At 33.5% G+C, this 16,490-nt stretch overlaps 1 protein-coding gene across 4 annotated transcripts; it reads left to right on the top strand.

Moving 5' to 3' along the window:
- Positions 1-15,667, top strand: LOC109833424. Of its 4 annotated transcripts, none has more exons than XM_020401083.1 (13): positions 1-224; positions 1,286-1,973; positions 2,214-2,656; positions 3,159-3,278; positions 5,288-5,353; positions 9,614-9,724; positions 12,503-12,579; positions 13,147-13,214; positions 13,517-13,624; positions 14,044-14,270; positions 14,393-14,461; positions 14,845-15,000; positions 15,277-15,667. In XM_020401083.1, the coding sequence occupies exons 1-13, from the start codon at positions 159-161 to the stop codon at positions 15,355-15,357; spliced, it is 2,280 nt and encodes a 759-aa protein (XP_020256672.1). In that variant the 5' UTR covers positions 1-158; the 3' UTR covers positions 15,358-15,667. The 4 variants fall into 4 exon arrangements, with proteins under 4 accessions (XP_020256672.1, XP_020256670.1, XP_020256671.1 ...); XM_020401081.1 differs by having other exon boundaries at positions 2,076-2,656; XM_020401082.1 differs by having other exon boundaries at positions 1,286-1,979.

Genomic DNA, 16,490 nt, shown 5'->3' with positions numbered 1-16,490 from the left:
ATGAAATGAAACAATTTGGGGGAAGAAAGAAGATCTGCAAGGAGATTCTCTCGTCTCCCCTGCCTAATTCGACCGTTCCTTTTTCTCAAATTTGAAACCAGGAAAGCCATCAGTTGGGGATTTAGGGGAAATTGGGCAGGGTTTAGGATCCCGATCGTATGGCATCGGCACAGGTCCCGCCTAATTCGAGGAAGTTAGGGCATCTCGAAGCGGGGAAGAAAAAGGTAGGATCTTGAATCTCGAAGCGGGCTAACACCCGTTGCATCTTAGCCGCCGGATAGTTTTTTTTTCCGATTTAAATCCAAAGTTATGCGTTTAATTTAGTTTTCAAACACTTTCTTTTGAAAAATAGATTTCCATATACGATGCTGTTGCAGTAGTCAGTAGCCAAAGTTGAGTTTCTTTAACAGATTCAGAGCTGAACTCTAATAGTTTGGGGAAATATAATCAGAGGAAGATGTCTTATAGCTACTATATGGTGGCATTGTAGATAATCCGATCTTAGGTCTACCCTTAAACGATAAATGCATCAGAAATCACACAATTAGCGAGCAGTTTTCTTGCTGAAGGGAACATAAGGGTTGGCTTCTGCAGTAAATGTCTATATTACACTAGTCTTCTGGGGTTTTTGGCTGGTTTTTTGTCCTCGAGAGTCGGGATAATTGACAAATTGATTGAGTATGCACCTTTGATTGAGAAGTTTCTTTGGAAGATTTGCAGAATTTGTGTATTATCTTGATACAGGGTAACAGGAATTAGCATAATGACCTGGCCTCCTTGTCATTGGCATGTATTTCATTCTAGATCCCGTATCATGTACTCAACGATTTGCTTCCTACATGTAGTGCAGCGTGATTGGACCCAGTTGGAAGAAACCTAAACTGTAACAACTACGAAGTATATGGAAGCTCGAATCTAAGTAGAATGCAGAAGAGTAGTTATGCCCTGCACCTCCACCCCACCAAAAAAAAAAAGAAAAAGAAAAAAAAAGAAAAAGAAAATAAGTGTCTTTTGCTCCTCTTCTCACTGTACTTTACTGGAAAACATGTCAATTTTCTAGTCGGTGCATAATTTTGTTGATCTAAGTAGACACTTAACATCCTAATTCCTAACCTCAATTCGTTGAAAAGGTTTATGGAGGTCATTTTTAAAAAAAAATTGAATTACTGTTGTAGTCTGGTCTTTAGCATTGACCTGTTTCTACTTTTTCTAGCAATGAGTATGTAAATTTTTTTTATGTTATTATTATTTTAGAGTTACAAGGTGTTTGAAACTCCTTTCTCAGTTGGAGGAGTTCCGTAAGAAAAAGGCTGAAGGACGAGCTAAAAAGGCTGCATCTACGGGGCAATTGGTATCTGCTGATGTAGATCAACAACAAAAAGTCCCTCAAAAGAATGAGCATGTGAGAGATGGAACTACAGCTTCTACTGATACTGATTCCTGTAGGTCGAGTTTTACTGGTCAAAATGAAGTAGTTGATTCTTCCCATAGCACAGAGGTTCACTCCTCAAACAGGATGCATGGTAGCTCTCCTGTCTTGTTTGACGGTAATCATGCATTATATGGTGAAACAGTACAATATGCAGGGAAAGAAGTACCTAATGTATATGAAAAATCTAGCTTCCCTCAACTTGTTAATGGTTATCATGATCAGTGGAAGGAAAATAGTGATCTTAATCACAAAAAGAATGCAAAGGTCGAAACATCCTGTGCTAATGCAACAGATCAGTCTGACACTTTTAGTGCAGCGAAGCCAAATTCATACCTTGATATGAACATCAGTAATTCAGGTTTGCATTCATTTTCCACTGCTCCACCTAATGAAGGTATATATTTATCAAAGGTTCGCTTGAGTCATCCTGAAACAGCTTTTTCTAATTCCTTGAGCACTGCCAAGAACCCAGAGATGGCTTCTGAACGAAACAGGCTGGGGTTTCCAAGCACTTCAGCTAGCACTTCGGTATTACATAAAGGTAAAGGTAAATTCTGGTTCTATGATTGGTTACCTATGATTTTGTTTTCTTGAGTTAACTCCTTTTAAGGACTGTTGTTATGTTTGCGACCATGATAAACAGAATCATCTCCTGAGATGGAGTTCTCTTATCCTGGTAGCTCGTACAAAAACAGTGGTACTGATATTGGCATCATAGGAGGGAAGATTGCTCCCTCCACTGATTACAGCGTTAATGTTGACAGTGCCCGTTGGCACGCAGGAGAACCTTCATACAGAGATCCTAGTTTGGTTTATAAAGGCACACAATATGAAGATCCCTTTCCTCCAACTGGTTTTGGAACTAATTCTGGTCGATCTCGTCCATCTTTTCTTGATTCTCTAGGTGTTTCTAGAGGTTCTTCAATGTTTTATGCTCCATATCAAGAGCCTGAGAAAGCAAATATGCCTGGATCGTTTGATATTTCAAGGGCTCAAAGTACAGAGGTTCCATTATCTTCTCCTGCAAAGCCATTTGGAGAGCTCACCCCTGCTAAACACTCTTTAAATTCAACCACTTATAGTTTTAAAAGTGATAATAAGTTACCCATGGAGACTTTTGTTTCTTCAAACAATGAGAAACTGGTGAAGCCGGCTGGGGATCATCATGCACAGAGGGACCATGAGTTCACTTCAAAGGACGAAGATTTTGCAGCTCTGGAACAGGTGCACTTTTGTTTTGATTTGCATCTTTCTTCTAAGTGTGCCTACGATAGTTTCTTGTTAATGCTAATGCATATACTGTTATGAAAATATACTGTTTAGACATTGGAACCAAACAGAGGTTTGTTATGCTTGTATTATTGTTTAAAATCTTGTTTGTTCTGTTACAACATACAATTCAGTCTTTAAACATGCATGGACAAATACTGCATGAGTAGATTAATAATTATAAAGTCAGTTTTGTGGATTGAACATGAAGTTTCTTTGTCAAACTAGATGTTGACAGACTGAATAGATCAGAGCAACCTTTGAGGAATCTCACTACTTGAAAATTTATTCCTCTAGTGTCAAATTTTGTTGTTGTGGGTGGTTGTTTTGGACTCTTAAAAGGTGTGAATCTATGTTTACTTAGATTTCTGCTTGCAACAAAGTAGTCATCTTATATTCCCTGTATAGCATATTGTCGGGTCCATTTTATTAGTTCACGATTCTTCTTTCTGTGCAGCATATTGAAGATTTGACACACGAAAAGTTTTCACTTCAAAGAGCTCTGGAGACATCAAGAACATTAGCAGAATCCTTAGCTGCTGAGAATTCATCTTTGACAGAGAGCTATAACCAGCAGGTTTGTTCTCCAAATACCTGGCAGGCATGAAACTTAGTCCCTAACTATAAAATAAGATTTTCAGTTAAAAGAATCCTCTTTCCTTTCACACTTGTACTTGTGATCCTTTTTGACTTTTAACACTTAGTTGAGGACACTGGTTTAGTTGTTTACCTGATGGTATATCTATTTTGAATTTTTCATGCAATCTGTCAGTTTCTTAACTATACTGCGTATTTGAGATGCATACTGATCATGTATGGTAACAGTTTCATTTACCTTGTAGTCCCTTTTTGTTTTTGGTGAAGTTAGGGCACTCCTTGTATTCGTATGATCTTAAACTGCATGGTCAGAAGATGCTTTCGTCCTACCTGCTGATTAATCTTCATTGTTCTATTTTTTATGGTCCTTGCTTGGTAACAGGTACTTTGTTGTCAAGTACAAGTATCGTTTAGAGGGTTGGCATAAGTTGCCAGCTGCTTAGGCATCTTGATTGGTCATTTAAAATTTTCTTGATTCTAAGCCTCTTTCTTCGTAACTGGTCCCTTTTGCTTGGTAACAGGTACTAAGTTGCCAGCTGCTTAGATGATGATTTTAGGTCTGTGTTATGTCCATGTTTTATTTGCTTTTTGTCTTAGCCTGTTCTTTTATCCAGCAGAAAAGAACCAAAATCCTTAAAAAGGAATGACACTATTTAATTAAACTAGAAGCCTAAGCTTAAACGTAGTATTTAGGATGTATGCATTCCACGTTTAGAAATTGACAGAAAATTCATTCTGACAATTCTTTACCTGTCGTGGGGAGTCTGGAAACAACATAAACTAAATGACTGGTTTCAACTGAGGTTTGGTCTAGGCCTTCTTGTAATCATGGAAGAAAGGCAATGAGGGAGAATGTGGCAAGGAGTGATAAGAAAATGAACAATAAAGCCCTGATGGTTTCTAAACCACTCGAGCAGACATAGATGGTCAGGCGAAAGCTTTTTGGGCGGCAGTCATGTTCTGGGCCAGCAAGCTATAAAGCAAACTTCAGACTGCGCCATGGACTTGGGCCTTTGGATACATATAAAACTCCAACCTAAAAGATGGCACACTTTAAATGGTAGAATAATGGAGGTTATATAACAAACTTTTGTCATGAGTAGTGAGGTTTGACCTTTGTGCTTTCTGAAGTGCTTTGCTACCACGTCGATCAATTACTTTGCTCAAAATTAGCAATTGATGTTTGTTGGTTGCACAAAACAATCTTAACAAACTAGAGTCCTAAAGGAATAGTTGGGGGAGAGGAAGTGGTTTTCCGGGGTTGGAGTGTGGGCTAACCTGGTCAACCATTCTTTTAGTGCTCCTTTATAATCCTCTCCCGAGCTTCTTACCTTATTCTTAAGAGTTTGAATGAGAAAGCATGGTCATAATTTGGATTTGAACTACGATCTCGATTCGGTTGGTTGCAACCTTTTAGTAATTTACAAATCTCACACCACATCTGCGAAACCTATTGCGGTATTCAATTGATCTAGTTATGAATCGTTCTCCTGCCAGCCCATATGTACACACATGCAAGCAATGCACATTGCAGACCTCACAAGAAGAACAAAGAAGAAAAAAAGAACATGAAAGTTTATAATTCTTAGATCTGTTAATAATTTTTGCAATGTTCATGACAGATACTCTTATCGCATTCTTGAAGAGAACCCATATGCATGTTGATATCTACCTTAAAAGTTATTAGTTATTACAGACATCACTTAGTATCACACCTTTCTAGTAAGCTCATGGCTGATGCATTTATAGTTTAATAATACTAATTTCTTTGACTTAAGCTAGTTAAATTATGACATTATTTGCAGGCATGAAGTATTATTAAAATGTAGTATTTTTGAACAATAAAGCCTACTGCTTCACTATTGAGCTGCAGTTCAGTCTTGTACATTTGTTTTATTGCAGAGACTATGAAATGGTCTTTATTAAGGCGAGTCTTTATTTTGGAGTTTGTATAGCTCTTTTTGATTCAAATATAAAATTGTGTTCCAGGGCCAAATTGTCAGCCAATTGAAATCTGACATGGAAGGGTTGCAGGAAGAAATCAAGGCTCAACTGGTCAGTTCGTTTTCATCCTTGATGTCACTTACCTTTTCCATGATCTGCTACATCTGTAGAATTATGTTTATAGGAAATTCGTACTGAAGTATCCTGCCACATGATGAATCACACAGATAGAGCTTGATTGCTTCAAGCTAACATGATATGATTCAAGACTTCTTAATCCATGGAGCCTTCTCTCAGAGTTAGTTCAATTCTTTGTGGAGAGGCGGGCAAGTGATTTTTTTTCCTTTAAAGACATTGATAAGAGAGGGTGTGCTTTTAGTGAATTATGGATTGTTGAATTGGAAGTACTGTTTCTTTTAATACCTGAAGATAAAATAACTCATTAACTACAGTCTAATCTGATACTAGTACCATTCTGACACTGTTCTGGAGATTTTGATCTGAAGTTGATGGGGAATGACAAGGAGATTTCTTGCGGGAACTTATTTGGATAAAACAAAATGAAAAATACAATAATGAAATTGCATTCTTCATTTAATAAAAAGAAAATATACAAATGTTGGGCCTCACACCCATCCTATAAAACCTAAAATGAGTTCTGAAGAACTATCATACTTTCTTTAAAAGTATGAGTTCGGAAAAATCTTTTTATGACCAATATTACCCTTAATTTTTTTAAATATTATATTGTTATCCTAATCTATTCTAATTATCCTATCTTTTTTAAATTGGTAATTAAATGTTTTATCATATTCATAATGTGACTTAACATGTTATTGGATAAAGAAGATACGTTTAATATAATTCAAATCATTTACTTATTTTAGTTCGTAGAGAACTACAAATATCCCCTACATAATTTATAATTTATTGAAAAAACCTCTAAAGTTTCAAAAATTACAAACGAACACTCATAATTCAAAATTTATAAAAAACACCTTGAGAATTTCTAACTCATTAGTAAATTGAAAACATACGAATTATAAATAGTCTATAAACAATTTATAATCTATAGAAAAGGTCTATAAATTTAAAAAAGTTGCAAAAAACCCCTAAAATTCATAATTTACGAAAAACACCGTTAGAATTTCCGACTTATAGACACTAAAATGAATATACAGAATTATTAACAACCCCCAGAAAATTAAAAATTTGCAAAACATGTCATGCTCCCTTTAAAAGTATAGGTTTAGAAAAAACTTTTCATGATCAATATTACCTATAACCTTTTTGAAAAGAACATAACTAATTAAAAATCTATTAAATTTAAAATTTACAAAAAATCTTAAAGTTTAGTATATTGCAAATTACCCCTTCAAAGTTTGAATTTTTTTAATGATTTTTTTATAATTCCTTGATTTTAATGTAATGTTTAATAGTTTTGTGTATTTATAAATTACAAAATTTTAGGGTGTTTTTTATAATTTTTAAAACTTTTGAAGGTGTTTCTTTTGTAGTTTTTCAAATTTTCATTGAGTTTTCAATATAATGCATAAATACGTCAATTAATGATGATATTAACGAGTAAGTCGTTCTTAAGATGTATTATGGCATAGTTAAGTGTGCACATCACTATTTTTAGACAGTACAGTTATATATGCAAAAAATTTCAGACAATCTATATAGTGGTTAAAAAGATTTTAATTTTAATATATTATTTTTTATAAATTATATTTAATGTGAATCTACCATATAATTTTAATATGTTTGATTAATTGACTATATAGGTATATAGACCATAAATTACTTTACTTTCTCACATGAGCTAATATTAGGCGCTTAATAATTTAAATTATTACTTCTAAAGTTAATATAAAGAGGAGCTTTAATAACATCTAATATCTCATTTATTTATTCTTTGTTCGATAGTTATGCGTATCAAATTAGTAATTATAATAATAATTATTTATGCTTAAATTAGGATGATTGTAGTTGGTCACTTATTATGAAATTTCTATGAATATATACACCTTACTTTCTATAGCTATCTGCATTGCTCATGTATATTTTATAAATTAGTTGTTAATTTGATATATTAAATTATTTTTCTTTGTAGAAATTTCTTCTTTGATTTTTAAATTGTGTAATCACTATATCACCATTCTAGCGTAGAAATAACCTCACTCTAAATGGCTTCAAACTAATATTAATTTAAGTTGAATTGAAGTATATACTATTGCTACTATGTGTATTTATTTTTTAAAAAATCATGTTGACATTTTTTTAACAAAAGAGAATATTTTAACATCTGATATTGTATAAACTAAATATAACCAATTGAGTGATTAGCAAAAAAAAATTTACATCAGAAAAGCGTGAATAATAAGATAAAGAGAAAAGTTAATGGTATTACCAACAATAATACTAATAGCAAACTACAATGTAAAATTAACTTATTTTGTGGAGCCCAACTATTGGCTATAAACATCGAGGTTTTCATATATATACTTTATAATTTATTAAAAAGGGTTATATAATCTTATATAATAAAATTGATTTAATACTGAATAGTAATATCATTATACTAATATCATTATTAGGAAAAATTCTTCGTGAACCAGTATGTGCTTTACGATATATAAGTTATGCACTCCAAATTCTTGTGTCTTTTATAGAGTCAAAAAGTTTGAATACAAGCTTAACATTTTGCTCTCACAATAGCAAAATCCATTTAGCAGATGTGGATATTTCAGATAAGTTATATGACCTATATACAATACAATTGCCGTAGGCAAGTGAGTTATAATAGCATTTTTCATTCACATTGTTTGGGGCAAGATTTGATAGAGATCTTGCATTAAAGAAAAAAAATTATATTCAGAGCACATGGCTAAATATATCATAATCTCACCGCTCTAATTTTGTAAAAAAATAATTATTTATACTTTCAATTTTACTTCTATAATAAGGAGAATGAGCTATAAAATTGAATGTGAATATTAGATAATATTAATAAGAGTGCTCTCACAACTAAAAGTTAACGCGAATATGAGCTAAACTACAACTAAAAGTTTAATGGATATATCGTAAGTAAATTCGTATGCAAAATTACTTTGCGAATTGAATGATCACCCATCTTTTGAAGACTTTAAGATACTAATAAACGGAGATGTTGTACTAGATCAATGTGTTTATAACTCACAAATAGTAGATCAAGTGGCCACAGTCTGAGTTGAAGAAAACAATGATAATATTTCATTTGAGAGAGAGGTTATTGAGTTGATGATCAATCACACAAAAAACTTTGTTTTCTTTTTTATTTTTATTCAATTTTTATCAATTTAAATAATCATCATATTCAACCACGTGCATTGCACGTGCATCTCAACTAGTAATACTATATGTATGTACCTCTATCATATTTCTATTGTAAAAAGATCAAAAGCAAATGTACGTTTTAATAATTGAACGGTAAAAAATTATGTACGAAATTTCATGATTTGTTGGAGTATGAATTATTTCTAGCAATATAATTTATTCAGTGATATCCAGAAAATCTTATTGGATTTTAAATATATTATTTAAACTATTTTCTCTTCATTTTAAAGTTTGGATGAGAAAATTATTTCTCAATAAGATATGTTTTCTAAGTCTAAAGATGCATGAGACAAAATAGATCTATATGCTCATGTGATCAAACTATATATATAGTGTATACTTGCATTGTAATATTTTAAGAACAAAGTCTTAAGAAGATGTCATTAGCAATGAAAGTATTATTATCAAATCTAAAGATTTGTCAGAATTTTAATTTCTTCATTTTTAAGCAATTTATTTTATTAATTTAAATGTATAAAAAATTAGTTAATTAACATGCACATTTTATGTAGCTCCACAGTGAATACTTTATCATTTTCTGAATAATTGTATAATGGCGATCTTCCAGCAATTTTTCAGTTTTTCCAACAACTTATTAAATTATTGCTTTTAAGAGCAGCTCACCACCGAAGAACTTAATACTAGTTCAATGCTTGATTTCCAGAGTGATTCTTCACTGACAAATCAAGATATTAATTTACAGGATTAAATTTAAATATGTTGTGAAGGGAAATTGTGCAGATGGTTGTTCACAGACAGAATGATGAGAAGCCTGCCGTCTCTTGTGATGTAGTTGTTCTTAAACATTACTATGTTGTTTCTGGACCTACTCATTAGTCGTTCCTGCTCAAAAGTATTGTTGTGCATTTATCCATGTTAATGTAATCGTCTCATCTCATATTTCAAGATACATGCGTTTCTCTGTGTTAATATGTGATATGTCAGATGCAGAATTTTATTTATATCATTCTTTTATGCCGTTATGTAACGCAGTTGGCTATTGAATCTGTAAGATCAGAGTATGTGAATGCACAAATGGAATGCAATGCTGCAGATGAAAGAGCAAAAATACTTGCATCTGAAATCATTGGCTTGGAAGAGAAGGTAGTTCCTGTTTCTTTTTGGTAGTTCTCTCTATGTACCCTACTGTCTTGAGAAAGCTTGCTATCCCTAGTATTTAGAATGGTTATCAACTTATCATTGCTTTCTACATCTTTGTGAATTATCTGTTTAATCAATTTTGGCTTGATAATTTGGAGAATTTTTGTCTATTCTTCAATCAGTATCTGGAAGCTGCAGCAGTTATTTGAACTCAAATTAATTTGTGATTTTTATGGACTTGTTTTTCCTCCATATTTTGATCCTGTTTCTTGTGGAGAAATTTTCTCTGCACAAGCTCACGGCATTGTTGATCTTGTAGTTATTTGAACTCAAATTAATTTGTGATTTTTATGGACTTGATTTTCCTCCATATTTTGATCCTGTTTCTTGTGGAGAAATTTTCTCTTTCTGTATTTTAGTTTGATGTATGTTGTACGGGATTATATCCTGATTTACACAAGGCTTATTGATGAAGACATGTCAATGCATTTTTTATCCATTTGTCTTCTTAGGGTTATTGCTGTATATTGACAACAGAATTACAGGATTACAGGATGCAGTCTGTGATATGTATTCTACTAGTTATCTCTGCACACTTGCACAGCTGTTTATATAAGTTTGTCCAGTTTTTCTTTGGCGCAATATGGTCATGTTTGATTTATCTAGTGCGTTGTTAACGCCAGACCCAGTAAAAAGAAACCTTTAGTGTAATTGAAAACATTCTATTGTTATGCATTAGAGCAATGACGGAGCCCGGGGGCTGGGGGTGGCCATGACTCCCTGGCTTTTTACAAGAAGAGGTAGGTATATGAGATTTTCTCATATTAGTCTCTCAAATCTTTCTTACTTGACTGCCAGAACTGGCCAAACCGAAACCGCATCGCATGTTTGCTGAAACCAAACCGAACCGACCATATTCAGTTCGCCTGTTTGAGTCGGTTTCATCGGTTGGGTAAGTGGGTAAGTGCAGTTGCAAATTTTGAGATCAATTATATTGGGTAGCTAGTATAAGTTTATAACAACAAGAACAATAAGAATGATATAGTTTCACAAGTATATTGAGAGGTGGCACTCAAACAACAGGCGAGCCAACCTTGAATTGGTGGATCCTTCAACCATTTAGAGATTGAAACATTGCATTTTATTTTTTGTATCCTTTTGGACGGCAAAAGAATAGAGATGAGCATTGAGATGTGGAGAGAGATAGGGAGGCGAAGGATCAGTTTCCTCAGGAATTGGGAATTAGAGTTTGTTAACCACAATTGTCTCAGATTTTCACAGAATCACGTCAATCGCGATCAAACTCAATTTGGTTTGGATATTAACCCTATAACCCAAATACCCACTCTATATTACTATAATCTTTGGTTGGATTGGGCAGTTTGGGTTGATATCTTTTCAACCCGATCTGACCTGAAGCAGATTTGGAACCGAACCTAATTGTCCAAGTTCGGGCAGTTCTGTCAGTTATTGCGTTTCATGCTGAAGTATGCTCACCCCAGTAGTAGTTAATCAAAGATCAGTATTTACCAAATCAACCATAGTCAACATTGGAATCCACCAAAATTAATAGTTTTAAGTCTCATAGAATATGTTCCGACATGTACTCGAGTGAATTGTTTTCGGAGTTTGGGTTTGAATGGATATGGGCATAATTTCTTTTACAACCAAAACTGTGCACATGATAAGAATATTCTCTCAATTTCGACAACTCTCTAAGTAGAGGGAGTAATTTATTTCGCTCAAAAAGAATTAGGGGACATATGGAAAAACCTTTTTGTGTAGTTTTCTTTGCATTTCAAGTATAGTGGGGAAATAAGGTTTAAATTTTTGTACTGTTGCATTTAATATTAGAAATTTGAAATAGAGTTTGTATTTCTTGTGGTCTTACAATTTTGTAATGGAACTGTGAAATGGGGCTTTTCCAATTTTAGAAGTTTTACATTAAGAAATCGATATATATGAAATGATTTTTTTTAAGTTCGTGTACTCCTACAGTTAATCTTTCATACTTGAAATTAATGGCTTAAGTAATTGAAATTTTGACTATGTCCTTGAATTCTTAAGTTATTTTGAAATTCCTCGAATTATTAGAATTAGTATTACATCCCCTCAATTCTCATGTTTTTCAAGTTAGTTCTAATTGCTAATTCTACTCTTTATTGGAGAGACAAATTTCAAAAATAAAAATAAGAAAACGTTGTGAGTCTAGGATTGAGAACATTTAACTGGTTAAGATGTAGATCCATGGATAAGAAAGAATAAGTGACTGAACTAACAAATTAGTTAATATAATGTTACCTCATCCCCAATTAAAACAAAAGACCTTTTTTTTCTTTACTTCTATTTGGAGTTTTTCTTTTACTTATTTACATATATGAAAATTTATTATATATTAATATATTTGACCCTTTTTTGATTGATGTATAGCATATTGGTTGTACTTTACCCCACCCCCTCACCCCCCAACAAAAAAATCCTTGCTCCGTGACTGCATTAGAGTATCGGCATGTATTTGTCATTTAGCTGTGCATGTGTAGCCAGGTCTTGTTTGCAGCCACGTTGTGCGCGACTGATATCAGATTAGAGACCCATAATTCCCGGTGAAAGAGAGAACTTATTTAGATATTAATATCATTTTATGCATTGATATTATTTGGGAATTTGTGCTGTGCATAAATAGTTATGTTTTAGTACCTTTGCTGGTATTATATCAGCATGATTTTTTTCTCTCTCTCATGAGTGGTTGCTGATCTAATTCATTCATGGAATTCTGCATAGGCACTCAGATTAAGGTCAAATGAGCTGAAGCTGGAAAAGCAGTTGGAGAACTTGAGTTCTGAGATCACATCATACAAGTATGTATAATATTCTCACTTTCTTCTGATTTAACTGTATGTTAATCTCTCCCTAATATTCAGTGAATTGGAAGAAAAGAAATTGATTGGTTCAGCATCCATCTGTCTGCAACTTTGGAATAGAGTGAACACTTAAAAGAGGCGTTTGCATGATTACAAAGTTGGTTTGTCTTTTCTAGGCTCTAAATCATTGCTGATTCTGTAGTAGTCTACTAAGATGAGGGCTGCAATTCTGAGCAAGACACAAATGTACAGTTTGGTCCAATGATGGAAAATAACTTGTTCACGCACAATTAGTTGTGACTTATCAAGATGGTGCTAAATGTGCTCAGTTTAGAGCTCGAATATTAGATTTCTAAGCTTTAGCTATATGGTACTCTGTCTTGTCTAAGCTTGTTAAGCTTGAGTAATATGTAAGTCTTTTGAACATTCTGATTTAGAGTAGTAAAGAGTAAAGAGATCATATTTGCACACCTACTTCTTAATTGCACAATTACTTCATTCTTCACCAGTCATTTCTAAGCTTGAGGGTTAACTAATCTTTTCTCTATTTCTGCATTCATGCAGGCGCAAAGTGTCACTTCTAGAGAAAGAGCGCCAAGATTTTCAATTCATGGTTGATGCCCTGCAAGAAGGTATAGAATCCTTTTCAACGATGTCTCATCTCTTATATGTTACCTTTTGGATACTGCATATGTCATTACGAGACCTTTTCCCCCCTTTACTGCAAGTTATCAGATCTTCTGTACCTAGAAGCTTCTTAGTACTTTCAATAGTTCTTCAATATCGCTTGGTAATTGTTCATCTGGAAGCATCTCCTGTTATCTTCTGAAACTGCTTCTAAATGTTGGATATATTAGAAGAATGCTGTTGTCTTACCTGTTATGAAGGACTGTTCTCTTAGTTTATTATTGTGATTAATATTTTTGTCACGCAGAAAAGAAGCTCTTGCAATCCAAGCTGCGGGAAGTCTCTACAAATGATAAACCTGATGCTAAGAAGATCTCCGTTAGAAAAGATGTTTCTACCTCAACGGAGAATTTAGGTATCGAGTCTTGTTTTTCCCCTGCTGTTCACTCATCACATGATAATATGTTTAATATGTTTTAGCCTGTAAATGATGTTAACCCAGGACCTGGTGTTCGTATAGCATGTCAGTTAATTACCTTAGCCAAAAGCCTAATCTAAAGGTTTTTTTTTTACAAACAATGCATATCAAGCAAAGTTAATCTTTTAACTGCTAGCTCAAGCCTATATGCATAGAGTAATTCTAATAGGATCAGACGACGTTATTCAGCGACTGAATTGATTCAAACTCGTCTTAACTGGACTGTTCAGTATTATTCAGCAGCTAAATTAATGTTAACAGCTGATAATTATTGGATCAATTCAGCGATTATGTGTATTATTTGGTTTCTCTGTACAGCTTTAAGAAATTTCCATGATGTGTCATCCACTCTCCAGGTGTTGAGCCTTTCAATTTGGTTTATGGAGAAACGAGTACTGCAAATATGATGCTGAACGATTCCATAAATCAAGTGCAAAGTAGTGCAAGAATGGTTCCATCTACTGATACTTCTACATCCTCTCCGTTGCCTGAAGATGGGACATTTGCTCTTTCAGATGCTTCTGGTGATATTCCACATGATCAACATAGAATGGTCGAAAATATTAATTCATTGATATCTGAGGTAGTAAGCCCTTCCTTCTCATATTATCATGATGAAAACTAAGGCACATGTCATGCTTTATGTCATGCTTTCCTTTCATCTTGTAAACATTGAACTAATTAAATTAGTTTGGAACTGAACAGTTGGCTTTGGAGAAAGAAGAGCTAGTTGGAGCTCTGAAAATTGAGTTGATGAATTGTGCCAAGCTGAAGGTATTGTACATTATCATTTCAACATAAGTTGGAATGAAAATAAATATTCAATATTTCACTTGTTCGATATGTTTTGAATACACATATAAATTCCATATGTTTCAAATGTGTATCCTGTCTTTGTTTCTAAAACCATTTATTGAATAGATTCTAGTTATCGGGTTCTATTATCATAAAAAGGTTCTCATTTTTTAGGTTAAAATCCATGTCATTCAATTATATTATTCTTTGCAAACTGATGAATTCTTATTTGCAGAATGTTGTCCATGCTATAACCTTATACTGACTGCTGATATATGGGCCAAAGCTTCTATGTGCATTGTATTTAGACATTTCCATGCTGTCGCCTTTCTTTCGTTGCTTATATTTTCTTTTTGTTAAAGGACTTGAACAAGGACCTGTCACAAAAACTGGAGGCACAAACACAGAGACTAGAGCTTCTGACTGCCCAGCGAATGGCTAATGAAAATATCTTGGCAAGACCCTTAGACACCCAGAGTGTGCAAGATACAACAGAATATGCTGATGAGGGAGACGAGGTATCGTACTGAAGTGCTATTGTTAAGTTACCTTTAAAAGGAAATATATTCTCCTAGACGTGTTAAGCATTTCTGGATGAATACATTTAGACCCAAAACATATTTTCGAGTCAATGTTCTTTCACATATTTAGACAGCAGAAAATCTGCAGTTGACTATAACTACTACGTCAATACTAGTTGAAAGCTACCTCCAATACATAGCTTCTCTAAGATTTACATTCACACCTTTAGTTATATATTTCTGCTAAGTGTTATCTACTGTTACCTCCTGTAGGTGGTTGAAAGGGTTTTGGGTTGGATTATGAAGCTTTTCCCAGGAGGTCCATCGAAGCGTCGCACCAGCAAACTTCTGTGATAATCATTGTTTTATTTCGTCTTTGTAATTTTCATTTGTTTATTAATATGGGTTTTTGGATAGAATCCTTTATCATTGTACATTGCGTCATTCTTTATTACAGAAGAAAAATGAAATATGGGGTTTTGTTCCATGAAATGTGCATGGAAGAACCCCCTTCTGCGTGGAAATAAGTTGTGTGGCCCTTCTTGTTGTCAGTATCTTTGTTTTCTTTTCTCGGAGAAGTGCCTGCGTATCTATTGGGCCTACGAGAACAAAATGTAATGGACTCTTCATTTACGTTAACTTTTTCTCCCCTTTGTCTGTGTCCTTTCAACTCTTTTGATGGTTTGGTGTGAAATCATACATATATTTGTCTTCTTTTCTCAGAGAAGTTCCTGCGTATGTGTTGGGCCTACGAGAACAAAATGTAATGGACTCCTCATTTACGTTTAACTTCTTCTCCCCTTTGTCTGTGTCCTTTCAACTTTATTTTGATGGTTTTGGTCTGAAATCATATATATATATATATATATTATTTATATATATACTATAATATATATATATGAGAAATATGCGAGAACCTTAGTTATCAAGTTGTTTAAGCAACTTAGTAGTGATGTGACATAATCTTGCCCCTACATCACACCTCGAAGATAGAGCCTCAACAATACTTCACCAACTCCCAATGTAGATGTAGGAGACAAGATTAACCACATCACTACCAAGTTGCTTGGAGCAACTTAGTATCAAGTTTCTCCATTTCTCTCTCTCTCTCTCTCTCTCTATATATATTATATATATATATATATATATATATATATATATATATATATATATATATATATATTATATATATAGTATATATAGAGAGAGAGGAGAGAGACGAGAGAGAGAGAGAGAGATTAATGGGTGTCCTATGTCAAGGAGGGATTTCCTCCTGAAAATGATAATGACACAATCCCCACATGTGAATAAAGTAGGAGAGAGAATATCACATGGTGGTGGGATTGTGCCACATCATTTTCAAGGAGGAAATCCCCTCCTATGACAAGGATATCCATTATTCTCATATATATATATATATTATATATAATATATATATATATATATTTATATATATATAATATAATATATATATATATATATATATT

The sequence above is a fragment of the Asparagus officinalis genome, chromosome 3, assembly GCF_001876935.1.
Source record: "Asparagus officinalis chromosome 3, Aspof.V1, whole genome shotgun sequence".
Classification (NCBI taxonomy): domain Eukaryota; kingdom Viridiplantae; phylum Streptophyta; class Magnoliopsida; order Asparagales; family Asparagaceae; genus Asparagus; species Asparagus officinalis.
The sequence above is the reverse complement of the archived record's forward strand: the minus strand, read 5'-3'. Positions and strand labels throughout refer to the sequence as shown.

Excerpts from the sequence above, each read along its gene's own strand:
- LOC109833424 (XM_020401080.1), top strand. The coding sequence starts at position 159 with ATGGCATCGGCACAGGTCCCGCCTAATTCGAGGAAGTTAGGGCATCTC. Across the intron at positions 1,980-2,075 it reads GGTATTACATAAAGGTAAAG|AATCATCTCCTGAGATGGAG; the intron begins GTAAATTCTGGT and ends CATGATAAACAG. Across the intron at positions 14,462-14,844 it reads TGAATTGTGCCAAGCTGAAG|GACTTGAACAAGGACCTGTC; the intron begins GTATTGTACATT and ends TTTTTGTTAAAG.